Source organism: Geotrypetes seraphini, chromosome 8 (genome assembly GCF_902459505.1).
Source record: "Geotrypetes seraphini chromosome 8, aGeoSer1.1, whole genome shotgun sequence".
NCBI classification, from domain to species: Eukaryota; Metazoa; Chordata; class Amphibia; order Gymnophiona; family Dermophiidae; genus Geotrypetes; species Geotrypetes seraphini.
In genome coordinates, this window is record NC_047091.1 from 134655589 (window position 1) to 134669713 (window position 14125).

The 14125-nt window shown below is 44.3% G+C and overlaps 1 protein-coding gene across 4 annotated transcripts in view; it reads right to left on the minus strand.

Annotated features, from left to right (window-relative positions):
• Positions 1 to 2348: 2348 nt before the first annotated feature.
• YDJC (YdjC chitooligosaccharide deacetylase homolog) overlaps positions 2349 to 14125 on the minus strand; it is a 33129-nt gene continuing 21352 nt past the window's right edge. For all 4 annotated transcript variants that reach the window (XM_033955522.1, XM_033955521.1, XM_033955523.1 and 1 more), the window contains exon 6: positions 2349 to 10611. In XM_033955522.1, coding sequence (XP_033811413.1) covers positions 10260 to 10611 — 352 coding nt within the window. In that variant the 3' untranslated portion in view covers positions 2349 to 10259. The remainder of the gene's footprint in view (positions 10612 to 14125) is intronic.

The window sequence follows — 14125 nt, forward strand, 5'->3', positions numbered from 1 at the left end:
CTGCTTTTGCATGAACTGGAGACCAGAGGGCAGTCCTGAGGTAAGAGGGGGGAGTCTGAAAAACTTACATAAATGAGGCTTCCTACAAGCAGTCTCATGACATGGGATGCATAACCCACTTGTCCAGGAATAGAGTATGGATTTACAAGAAAGAAGATTAGCAAAGGTAAGAACCTAATCTTTTGTTCTTTGAAAAATAGTGTGATTTAAATATACTTCACAGAATTAATCTTTTTCATAGTGCTATTTTTAGACAAGACCTTTAATTATGCAACCTGTAACCAGAGTTTCTGTTACAAGAGCATTCCAGACATTACAAAACTGAATTTTGAGGTCTGCTAATTTTATATTTTGAGATGATGCTTTCTACAATGGTTCAGACTTGTGGCAGAATCTTTTCTGTAAACAGTGGATAGACCATGAGACTCAGTAAGTAGTATCAATAATAACTAAGGCATATAGGACTCCTCTCCTTGTATAATAACATTGTGCATAAACAAGTGCTGCAGTTTAGAAATACCCCTAAAGCAGGGGTTCTCAACACCGTCCTCAGGGCAGACCCAGTCATGTTTTCAGCATATCCACAATGAATATACATGAACTAAATTTGCATGCATTACCTTTATTGTATACAAACCTATCTTATGCATATTCATTGTGCATAGTTAGAAAACCGGATTGGTCAGATGCACCCTGATGCCTGGTTGAGAGCCCCTGCCCTAAAGGACACCATAACTAACACAAGCTATAAGAGCAATTAGAAATTGTAAAATGAGAACAAGTTACTTGTGAGATTGACTTCTCAACCCTGTCTCGGGAACACATCTAACCAATTGGGTTTTCAGGATACCCAATGACACTGTATCAGATAGATTTGCATATAATGGGTATTCAGTAACATAGAAACATGATGGCAGATAGGCCAAATGGTCCATCTAGTCTGCCCATCCATAGTAACCATTATCTCTTTCTTTCTAAGAGATTACATGCCTGTCTCATGCTTTCTTGAATTCATACACAGTCTCTTGTCTCTACCACCTCCTCTGGGAGACTGTTCCGCGCATTTACCAACCTTTCTGTAAAAATATTTCCTTAGATTACTCCTAAGCCTCATTCACTCTCATTCCAGAGCTTCCTTTCAAATGAGACTTGACACATGCGCATTTACACCACATAGGTATTTAAATGTCTCTATCATATCTCCCTTCGCTCACCTTTCCTCTAAAGTATACATATTGAAATCTGCCCCATAAGCTTTTTGATGAAGACCACTGACCATTTTGGTAGCCTTCCTTTGGACCAGTGGTCTCAAACTTGCGGCCCGGACACCACATGTAGCCCGCCAGGTACTATTTTGAGGCTCTCGGTATGTTTATCATAATCACAAAAGTAAAATAAAACAGTTTCTTGATCATATGTCTCTTCAGCTATAAATTACAATATTATTATTAAGACTTAGCCAAAAGTTAAGATTTATAAAGTATAAAGAGTTTTTCCTCATGCAAAATTGTCATTTCTTTAATAAGACATTAATTATCTTTTTCTGAGGCCCTTCAAGTACCTACAATCCGAAATGTGTCCCTGCAAAGGGTTTGAGACCACTGCTCTGGACGGACTCCATTCTTTTTATATCTTTTTGAAGGTGCGGCCTCCAGAATTGTACACCTACTGTAGCCAGTTGAGTTTTCATTAATCTACCATAAATTTTCATGAGAGCTTCACATGCATTGCCTTCTTTCTATGCAAATCTATATCATACATATTCATTGTAGATGTTCTGAAAACTTAACTGGGTGGATGTGTGTTGAGAACTATGGCTGTAGGGTAGTTCAGCTTCTTTCACAGCCTTGTGCTCAAAGCAGCCTTAACTTTCTATGTGGAGTTAGTCATTCTGCATGCTTTCTGCTTGGTCTCTCAACTCTACTGATATCCTGTCAGACAGAGCTGGGCAACCCAGTTGGGTTTTTACATGCAGTCCTGAAAACGCAACAGGGTTGCAAACCTTGATCCAGGTTGCCCATGCCTGCTTTAATAAGAGCCAGTGTCATACAAAAAGCACCTCCTAAGTTACCGATGGATTGAGGGAGGGAGTGCACATGAAGGGGCTATGATGGCATACCTGGACCAGTAACTATGACTGCATTCAAATGATTAATTTGCAGGGGCTGCTATTTTAGCAGTGGCAAATGAGAGAGGGGTAATGGATATGTTTTGGCCTCATTCAGTCATTTATAAATGTACACTATCTACCTAGAAAAATGAATTTTGTTCTCCTTTGGGACTAATGCTGATTTTTAAAAAATTCTGCAATATTCACACAGTGTGACACATACCTTAATATTGATTTTATTTTCCATTTCACTGTTAAGATTACTGACATTTTAAATAAGGCACATTTCAAACAAATAATTCTCATTTTCAAGGAAGCTGTTGAAGCAACCTGACTGCTACTTCTTGCTGTCTTTCCCATAGAGAAAGTAAAAGCGGCTTTCTAGGAAATCAGCTGTATTGCACTTAATTATAAAATTCCAGCATTATATTGCACTTGATTCCAGGGAATACCTGAACCACTGGCAGAGCTTTAGACTCAATCACTCTATTGTACAACATTATTTAAACATCTGTATTTCTAAATACTGTTTTTGATATACTGCTTAATCAAAAGCAATTAAAGCAGTGTACAAATAAAATCCCAACATAGCTACCCAAATATATCTCCCCATTTCTACATAACATAACTTAATTTAGTCCCAAAATTAAATAAATACAGTTTTAAATAAATACAATTTTATCTTTCTTATCCAAATGCAATCATCTTTTCCCTTCAACACTTTCCACACCTAGTCTTAAAAAACCTCCGATCTTCCACTATCCCTATTTAAGCTTACTGGGAACAGCCAAGTTTTTAAAACTTTCCATGATTGACAATTTATTCCACAGAATGGGGAAAGCCTCCAAAAAAGCATTGACCTTCAAACAAGAACCCCTTATGTGATGGCTGAAGGAACGTCTTAACAGCATTCCCTGATTAGAATGAAGTGTGCAAAAAGGGGTATATCTTGTCAACTTCTGATCCAGATAGAAAAGAGATTAGGTTCTTATCTTGCTAATATATTTGTTAGTAGATAGGTGGGTCATTCTGGATGGATAGATAATCTCTCCATGCTCAAGAACCGTGCAGAAGGAATCCAGCTTTTCAGCACCACCTCCACCAGTGTGCTCTTCTGCCCTCTTCAGTTTGTACCAAAGCAGGTAATAGCTCTATATAGAAACACATGTGAAGGAGGGATATAGGGAAACTCCCTGAACTAGAACTCCATTTTGCTCTGAAAATATAACAGACATGTTAAACATTGAAGTTGAACAATCAAAACATCAAAATAATCATATGTACCAATCAGAAACATTTGCGGATTTCAAACATTCCACTAATGTGTTATAGCAATAGATTATTCTTCAAACCCTCAAGGTCTGACATCCAAAATATCAGTTTGGATTTGGACTTTCTGATTGAGACAGTAGGCAGGTGTAGGCGATACTGATAGGGCAGGGCTCAAAAATGACACATCTACTAAGAAAGATGTTAGCAAGGTAAGAATCTAATCTCTTTTTATAGTGCAATAGGTGTATCATTCTGGATGAACAAGATGTACAAAAGCAGTCCCAGAAATCTAGGGTAGGACCTCCTTGCTGCCACATCCACTCTATAAAACTTAGAAAATGTATGTAGAGTGAACCAGGACATTGTCCTACAAATCTCCGCAGGGGAAACTGCCCAAACTTCTGCCTACAAAGAAGCCATGCTCCTAGTCAAATACACCTTCATGAATACTGATGACTATTTTCCATGGGCAGTATATGCTGACAAAATGGCCCTGCGGATCCATCTGGAAATCATGGTCTTGGATGCTGGTGTGCTCCATCAAGTCTGGGGAACACAAAAAGATAGACAGCCTGAACTCATTGTTAACCTCAAGATATCGTAGGATTCTCCTCACATCCAACATTTTTAGAATCTGGTCCTCCTAAGATCCTGTGGACTGGAATGCTAGCAATCTTACTTCTTGATTGACGTGAAAAGTCAAAACAACTTTTGGCAAAATGGACAGAATGGTGCACCTAGAAACTTTAGCCTCCATGATCTTGAGAAAGGGTTATCTGCATGAAAATGCTTGTAGCTCTGAGACTTCTCACCGAGGTAATAGCCACAAGAAAAACTGTCTGAGCATAAAATCCATCAAGGATGCTTCCTTAAGTGCCTCATATGGAGCCTGACTGAGACCTTGCAAAACCATGTTAAGGTTCCTTGATGGAAATGGGTGTTTACTAGGGGCCTGAGCTGTAGTGCCTCTTTAGGAATCTGGCTATGTCTGGATGAGATGCCAAGGAAACATTAAACTCTTGAGCCCTGAAACAAGAGTCCCGCCACTTGGACTCTGAGGGATGCCACTGTAAGACCCTTGTCAAGGCCACCCTGGAGGAAAGCTACTGCCACCAAGATTGGAGCAGAGAACAGCTCCGCCATCTCCTTAATACACCAGTGCTGGAATGTTTCCCATGCTTTAGAATAAACAGAAACTGTTGTAGGCTTTGTGGCTCTGAGAACAGAGCAATTGCTATCTTTGAGTATCCTTTTCACACTAGCACCACATGATCAAGAGCCATGCCTAAGAGCAAAGTAATATGGATCTTCTATGACCGCTGGCCCCTGAGAAAGAGGGCCCGGCTGCACTTAGTCTGAGAACTGCACCCCTCTGAAGATGCACTAGATCTGCATACCATAGTCTTTGTGACCAATCTGGTGCCACAAGAATTACTTTTCCCAGATGGCCTGCAATCCAATTGGAGCATCCACCTTATCATGGGCCACAGAGGAAACACAAACAAGAGCTCATTCTTTGGCCACAACTGGACTAGAGCATCCAGACCTATATTTCCAGGCTCAGATCTTGGACTGAAGAAGCAGTCCACTTTCTTGTTTCTTACTGTTGCCATCAGATCGAACGTTGGGTGACCCTAGCGCTTGATCAATGGCTTGGAAGGCTGTAGCAGACTGGCCATTCTCCCAGATTCAGTGTCTGTCTGCTGAGAAAATAGGCCTTGACGCGCCGCTGAAAAAGCCTGAAGATAACACTGTGCCCACTGGAACAGAGTGGGCCTCAAGGCTCAGCTGTGCCCTCTTGGTGCCTCCCTGGTGATTGACATACACTACTGTGGTAGCATTGTCTGAGAAGACTCTGACTGCTTGTCCCTCCAGACTCTTCTCCAGCATCTGCAATGCCAAACGAATGGCTCGAAGCTTCAATCTGTTGTACAACCACTTCTTGGGGGGGGGCAACAAATGCCTCTGGATTGGGTGTCTATTGTAGTGAGCCTCCTAGCTAAATAGGTTGACATCTTTGATCATGATTACCCAAGAAGCTATTCTGAGAGGCTTGAGCCCTTCTTGATAACACCTGTTGATTGAGCCACCAGCCTATACTAGTCCTGGATTCTTGAGTCCACAGCAGAGATAAAGGCAGGGATTGAGGCAACCAACCCAATAGCAGAGCGTTCTGGAAAGGACATGTAAGCCTTTGCCCAGGGGACCACGTCTATTGTGGCTGCCATAGAGCCTAACACTTGAAGGTAGTGCCATATGGATGGAGCTGGCTTAACCAACAAGTTTGTATTCTGAGTACAAAGCTTCTGTCTGCGTGCCTCTGGAAGATAGGACATGACTTACTGCCGTGTTGCAGAAGACTCTCAGGTATTCCAAGGATTGGGACAGAACCAGTTATCTCTGTTGGAAATTCACTATCCAGCCCAGGCTCTGCAAGACTTAGACCACATGAACCACCGCTTGTTCTCCTTATGAGAATGATGAGGCTCTGATCAGTCAGTCGTCCAGGTATGGATGCACCTGCAGTCCTGTCCTGCAAAGATGCACAGCTACCATCACTATCTTCTTGGTGAACGTGTGATCTGCTGTTGCCAATCTAAAGGGAAGAGCCAAGAACTGGTAATGGTTCTTCAGGACATGAAATCTCAGGAACTTTCTATGTTCCAGAAAGATGGGAATATGCAGGTAGGCCTCTGTCAAATACAGAGAGGCCAGAAATCCCCCCCCCCCGTGTCATCACTGCTATGACTGACTGCACTGTGTCTATGTGTAAGCATGGAACTTTCAGTGCTGCATTGAATGTGTGTAAAATCCAGAATGGGTTTCCAATCTTCTAAGCCTGCCTTAGGCATTATGAAATATATGGCGTATCTGTCTGAGCCTGAATCCTTGGGCGGCACGGTCTCTATGGCTTGCATATCTAACAACCTCTGAACTGTTTGCTTTCTCTGGTTGTCCTATGCCTTCCTCACTTGGCAAGTACTTGCACTTGGCAGGAACCTGCATTACTATGGAATTTACTTTAGGCTGAGCAAACATCTGCTGACACTCCTGTGCTATCAGATACAGCCTAGCCATTATTTTGGCTACCTTTAGGGATCCTTCAGAAGCATCCCAATGCTCCGTGACTAAAACACTCATATCAGGATGCCAGGGAAACGAAGATGACTGGTCTCTCATTCCACTCAGTATAGAGCAGGGAGCAGATGGGAATCCAAGTTTAACTCCTGCAGAGAGTCAACAATAAGCTCTAACAGAGCTGAGGGTTTGAATAGTTGGTGAATAGTGTGGTCATCCTTCAGATTGAGGGCCACCACTGTATCTTGCGTATTCACACCTGCTTGTGACCCTGCATCTCCCAGCGGGGAGGGCTCAGTCTGTGCCAGTAAAGGCACACAGATAGCCCCCTCATCCACTGAGTCTCCATCCGAAAGGTCCACCGGATCCTAGCTAGCCTCTGATACTGAGCTAGACATGCCCTGAGAGCCAAAGCCCCCTCCCGTGCCTCTTAGTGCACGACCAGACCTCTGGGGATATTGTCCATCCAGATAAGCTCTCCACATCAGATTGACAAATTCAGGAGAAAATGGTGTATTGGACAGCATAGAGTCCTCTTTAGATGACTCCCAGCTTGTCTCTTGGGCTCCACATCCTCTATGCTCTTGTGCTTAAGTAGACCACTATTCCGTGGCTGTGGAAGGGATTTAATCCCAGCTGACAGACCCCTCCTCCCTTAGTTAAGAGAGCCCCCTCAGCCCTAGAGAGCAAAGGGGATGCTAAGCCAGACACTCCCACCCTCTTCATGTGCTGCGTGGCACGGGTGCCCATCCAATGCAAACCTGGCATGAATTATGGGTAAATGAGCCTGATAATCTATCCCAGCCAGTTTGAGGCAAAATGAAGTGATCTGAAAGTTCTGGAGAATTTTTTTTAAAAAAGTCAGAAAATCTAAGATGGCCCCCAAGGCAGCATTTTAGCATCAAAAAATGGCTCCAAAATGCCATAACTAAAAATGAAACACCAAAAAGGGGATTTTGGAGTAGGGATCCCTAAGGAAGGGGCAGAAACCTGCAAAATCAGCTTTTATAGGACACCCCCCCCCCCCCATAGGCTGTGATTTGTGGTAGAGATGTGTGCTGCAGCCTTCCTCAGCTCTTCAATTAGCTGGATCTGGGAGCAGAAATCACTGCCTCAATGAGATAGTTCCTCCAACGCTGAAAACTTCAGGCTGCTAGTTGGATCAAAGTCTGAATGAGCCTTGAACCTGTGGGCATGAAGGAGTGTGGCAAACTCAACCAGGACCCTGAAGATCCTCGCTGAGCCCCCTACATATGGCTGATAGCCTGTGCTCAAGCTCCTGTGACCCAATAGGTGAGCAAAGCTACTAGGAGACCAGACCCTGAGCTCCACAAAATTTTTTGCATACTAACTAACAGGTACCACAGAGGGATTGGCCTGTCAGCTACAGACCTCAGTCTGCTTCTCCATGCAGGCAGAGCTTACTCCTTGAAGTAGGTTGTTCCGAGCACTGAAAACTACCCAAAACTGAAAAAGACCAAAGAAATATACAGAGCAGATCAGAGACTCCTTCAGTTCGTGTACTCAAGGAAAAACTGAAGGGGGCAGCAGAGCCCTCTGGTGAAGGAGGAGGTGATGAAAAACTGGAGATATTACTTGTCCATCCAGAATGGCACACTTACTCCATTGGAAAGGGCATTTATCATGTAAAGCCTGAAAAACCACACAGCACCTTAAATTGCACCTATGTTTCCACTGAGAACTAATGTAATATCTCCAAAAGAAGATGTGCTACTGGCCATTTAGATACCTTAAAAATAAAATAAAATTTGTGCTGTATTCTGGGCTACCTGAAAATGGTGTAATAACTGTCCTGAAAGCCTCAAACACTGCAATAGTCTAAAATTAGGACTAACCACTCAACTAGCCTGAATAGAGCATCTGATAAAACAGCCTTAACCTATGCAAAATTTTCTATCTAAAAAACACCAATCTAACAGTACGAGCCAGTGGACTCTGTCCTGTAAAGGCTTGAATCCAAAGCCAGGCCAAATTGATGACCTCTGAGAAGACCACACATGGCCCCTAGACCAAACTGAAGGAGAGGAGCTGAACAAGAACAACTTTCTACCATACTGAATGATGTTCAGTATTTAGGACTAGAATCCAAGTCTCTCTTGTCAATGCCCTTCTCTTCTACTGCCTAATCCTAACTCGGTCCCTTCTGCCTTGCTGCGCCTTATGCCTGGAACATCCTGCCTGACTCAGTGTCAGGCCCCCTCTCTTGTGGTGTTCAAATCCAGGCTAAAAACACCCACTTTTTTGAAGCTGTGTTTATATCCTACCCTGACAACTTGTAAAGCATCCATCCATATCTGTTGTAATTCCCTCTTCCCTACCTCTAGGCCCTTATATTTCCTCCACCTAAGTAACATATATGTCACTTTTCTCTGTCTTAGAGTGTAACCTCTTTGAGCAGGGACTGTCTCTTGCACATCTTTCGTACAGCACATTGTGCTTCTGGTAGCACTTTAATAAATAGTAGTAGTAATCTAACTTTTAAACCACATACTAAACACAATGGGTTCATAAACCACAATCTTTGCATAAGTTTAAGCTGTACTTATCTATGTGTGACTTTTGCACAGTTTATGCTGTCCCTGAATGACTATTGTAACTCTATATTTAGGTCCTCAGTGGAAGCCCTATAACTAGTACAGAATTTGGCTGCCCACATTCATGAGGCACATTCCTGTTTAGTCAGAATTACACTAGCTTCCCATGTACTGTGCATAATTTTCCTATATTCTACCTGCAAGCATAAATTCAAGTGCAATAAATATTTTGCAGTCCCTGAAGGGCTCACAATAAACTTGTACCTGAGGCATGAAGGGTAAAGTGACTTGCCCAAGACCACAAGGAGCTACAGTAGGATTTAAATCAGGTTCCCCTAGTTCTCAGCCTGCTGCTCTATTAAATAAGGAGGGAGTAGCTTATTTTGCAATTTCTTGTGTCTGCACATCAGAGCTCTACTGTATTAGAAACAGAGTCTGTTAAACGTGCCTTCTCTTAAAGTGGCTAGTACAATCAGCTACTTGGGAGTTGTGTTTTGTCTGTTGCCTCCTCAGACTGAGACCTAATGAAATATTGAAAGGTTCTTAAAATATTTTTTTATTCAGGTATTTTCTCCTCAATAGCATGATTCGGTGAGTGATTTTTGTAAAAGATTGTCAAATGTCTTAAATATTATGTGTGTTTTTAAAGTCTATGTATTATGATATATCTGTAATGTGATTCTAGCTGTCAATATTCACTGGATAATACTAAGAACTTTGAGATTGGCAGAATACAATTTCCTTTTTTTAAATAAAAATATTTGCCACCATATATAGCATACAGTATATTCCTAGGCTAAAATTAGCACTGCTAGGGCCAAAGAGGCATGTGAACTGTACTGTATGTATCATGTTTCGCTGTGGTGTATGACTAATATAATTTCAGTTTGCATTGGCTTTTTGTAACAACTTATGTTAAATTTGGCCTAATGCTACATTGCCTCTACAGTGCTTCACAGTGTAGTAGTAGATTTTTCTGGCTGAGAATCCTTTATCCAGTTTTACTAAGCATCCACTGGTATTACAACTAGGGTTGTAATACCAGCTCTGTACTAGCTCACAAATAGAACAGGCTAATGCCATTTCACAGGGGCTGCATTCAAACCTTGGTATTTCAGCATGTGGCCTCTATTCTTGGTATAGCCATGCTGGAGGCAGCTGCATGGAAGGTGATGGGCTTAATCTCAGCAACCAAGCCCAGAGGTTTCCCGGCTATGGATCTGCAGCTTCCTAGAGTTTCTGTGCTAAAGTTCTTGAAAGGCACAGAGCTGAATGTTCCTTTCTCGGTAATACTTTTGCATTGCTGGAGCCATCAGCATTTGCATTTCATGGCCACGTTCCCATGACTGGGAGAAGTCATCTGGGCCTTCACCACAGCCGCCCTCAGGAGCGATGCTGGGATAGCCTGGGTGCACCATTAATTCAATAGATATGGTTCTGCCTTGAGAGCTGTGTGCAGGTAATGAACTCCAATCATCACTGGTGTGCTCAGCCTTGCTTTTGATGGCTGCAATGCTTCTGTCAATAGCTTGCTGTATGCTCCTGCCAGACATGTGTCTTCCCATTGTGGTCAAACCTATGTAAACTTCAGGCCACCTACAAAAGGCAAGCAGCAGTCAAAATAAATATAACAAAATACATACCCTAAAATACATACCCTACATTCTTCTGTGGAATGCCCATAGTCACTTTATTCCCAAGCTTTTTACATTCATTAATATACAAAAGAGATCTCTGTTGTCTCTAAATGTAATCTAGACAGAAAAATAAGAATTAAATCTTTGCAATTGGCAGACCTTTTGTATAACAGAGCGAAGGCACTTCCAGGCCTGCTAAGTAGGACCACTGTTTTCTCCTGGACACCAGCTTTTATTAAGCACATTGCACAAATGGCAAAGAATTTCAGCCATGGCTTTTCACTAGGAGAAGCTTTATGGAACAGTCTTTATAAACTAGTATTAATGACCAACATAACATAACTAGGGCCTGGTAGGGATATCACAGACAGCATGTATGCACTTGCAACTCTTGGGACATGAAATTTCTGGTACATAATTACTGGGCTAGAAATGGATACATTTGTGAAAATTTGATCCAGACATAGCTCTACATTATCCCAGGACAAGCAGGCAGGTACTCTCACAAGTGGGTGTCGTGATCCAACAGAGCCCTGATGCGGACGCCTCACAAGCAATCTTGCTTGAAGAAACTCGAAGTTTCGAGTCGCCCGCACTGCGCATGCGCGAGTGCCTTCCCGCCCAGCACAGGGCGCGTCTCCTCAGTTCTTACTTTTCCGCGGAGCCGAGAAGTCCATCTTCGACTCTCTGCGTGAAGTTTTTTCACTTGTGCCTTCTTAAGTCCGCGGTTTTGGGTTATTTTTCTCACAATCGCTGATTTTCATCATGTTTTATTGTTTAAAAAAAAAAAAAAAAAAATTCTTCCATTCGTTCGACCGGGCAGGCCACTTGGCCGCAGCCCTGCAGCTTCGATCTTGCGGCGGAGCTTTTTCGGCCTATGTCCCAGCCTGCGACCGGTTTTAAAAAGTGTTCCAAGTGTCAACGCGCGATTTCATTGACGGACCCTCATCGACGCTGCATTCGGTGTCTTGGGCCTCAACACCTCCCGAAATCGTGCCGGCCTTGCTCAACACTTACAGCCCGTGCTTTCAAGCGTCGTTGCCTCTTGTGGGAGCAGCTTTACAGCATGGAGTCTTCGACGGAGCTTTTGTCATCGAAGGGTGCTTCACCTTTGACCTCATCTGAAGCTCTCCAGCCTTCTACGTCTGCTGCTCCGAGCCTCATCAAACCTGCTTCGTTTGTACCGACTCAGCCTTCGACGCCAGCTGCAGTGCCTTCCTCTGTCTCTTCAGGTCAGATAGCGCAGCTCCCCATTCCCCCGGTAGTGCTCAAAGTGCCCAAGACATCAAAGTCCAAGCACTCTCACGCTGCGTCAAGGGAGTACAAAGCCCGTGCAGGTGGTCCCGTTGGTGACGCAGATCCATCTTTGCCGGCTTCATTCCAGACCTTACTTAAGAAGCAATTCATTCAGCTCTTTACCACAATGGGGCCGAAGCTTCTTTCTCAACTCCAGCCTGGGCATATGGAGGTCTCTCCGCCTCCTGTGCCTCAGCCGTACACACACTCTCTACAGGGAGCAGAATCTCTGCGAGTTTAAGTTTAAGTTTATTAGGATTTTATATACCGCCTATCAAGGTTATCTAAGCGGTTTTTACAATCAGGTACTCAAGCATTTTTCCCTCTCTGTCCCGGTGGGCTCACAATCTATCTAACGTACCTGGGGCTATGGAGGATTAAGTGACTTGCCCAGGGTCACAAGGAGCAGCGCGGGGTTTGAACCCACAACCCCAGGGTGCTGAGGCTGTAGATCCAACCACTGCACCACACACTCCTCATGCCAGAGTGTCTGGTCTGGCATCGATGCATGCATCGCAAGGAGCAGAGTCCTTGCCCATGCCTCCATTGAAACTGATTCACTTGATGCAAAGAGTAGAGTCTTTGCGAGTGCCTCCATTGGAACCGATCCACTCGATGCAAGGGCTCGAATCCTTGCGAGTGCCTTGTGGTGCTTCCAGCCAACCACCTCTGCTTCGATCCACCGCTTCCAGCCCCATCCATTCTCTGGGGGCCTCAGCGAAGACACACTCACCTCGTTTGTCGAGGCCTGTTTCCAGACACAGCTCGCATCATCGATCGAGACATTCTTCGAGGCACTCATCCAGGCATGCTTTGCCTCATCGGAAGCAGCCTTCTCCACCGGCTACTTCGCCTCCTCCACTGCCGGAGCTCGAGGACACGATGGGATCCTTTTCCCCATCTAGATCACCGTCCTCATTGGATCCAGAAGCCTCGACATCCTCAAGTCCCTCTCGAGGCCCGGCTTTGGCTGATCAGCTGTCTTTTTCTTCTTTTCTCCGTCAGATGGCAGCTGAGTTGGACATTCAACTGGACACAGGGTCCAAATTTTCCAAGGAGTATCTTGAGACCATGCATCTCCCTCAACCTCCTGCTGAATCCCTCAAGCTTCCTCTTCATAAGCTACTGGATCAGACCTTTGCCCGCTGTCTGGAAACTCCCTTTTCCGTCCCTGCTGTTCCAGGCAAATTGGATTCCAGATACCGGATGGTTCATCATAAGGGGTTTGATGGTGCTCAACTATCTCATCAATCCCTTCTGGTGGAATCTTCATTGAAGCGGTCTCACCCTTCTCAAGTATATGCCACTGTTCCATCGGGCAGGGAGGGCAAGACGACGGACAGATTTGGTCGTCGGATTTACCAACACTCCATGATGACCTCCAGAGTCCTCAACTACAATTTTCATTTCATTACATATTTTGAGATTTTTCTGTCCATCCTTCCCAAGTTCATGGCCTACTTGGATCCTCGGGCACATTTTGAGTTCCAGGAGGTTCTGGCCTCATTGTCTCAACTTCGGCTGCAATTGCTTCAGTCCTCATATGATGCCTTTGAGCTGTCTGCTCGGGCGACTGCTTGCTCGGTGGCCATGCGACGCCTGGAGTGGCTCAGGACCATCGACATGGACTCTAATCTACAGGACCGGCTGGCTAATGTCCCTTGTGCTGGCACTGACCTCTTTGATGAGTCCATTGAGGCAGTGAACAAGAAGCTTTCAGACCATGAGAAATCCTTCCAATCTATTCTCCGTCCTAAGCCTAAGCCAGTGCCTTCTCGTCCTTCATGCCCGCCTCTGATTTACCAACGGCGTTATCCACCAAAACAGGCTCCTGCCATTCGCCAGCCTGTCAAGAGGTAGCATCCACAGAAGCAGCAGAAGCCTCAACCACCTGCTGTGCCCAAGGCTCCTCAGCCTTTTTGTCTGTCTTCTAGAGAGCATAACGTCAGTCGTTCTGCCCTTCCCCGTTTTTCCCCCTATCGGAGGTCGTCTCCATCATTTTTACCATCGATGGACGACTATTACCACCGACCTCTGGGTCCTTTCCATCGTCAGGGAGGGATACTCTCTTCAATTCCATCAAGTTCCTCCAGAACATCCTCCAAGAGAGTATCCTCCAAGAGAGTATCCTCTGCCCAGACCGCCCTTCTTCTTCAGGAAGCTCAGGCTTTGTTGCA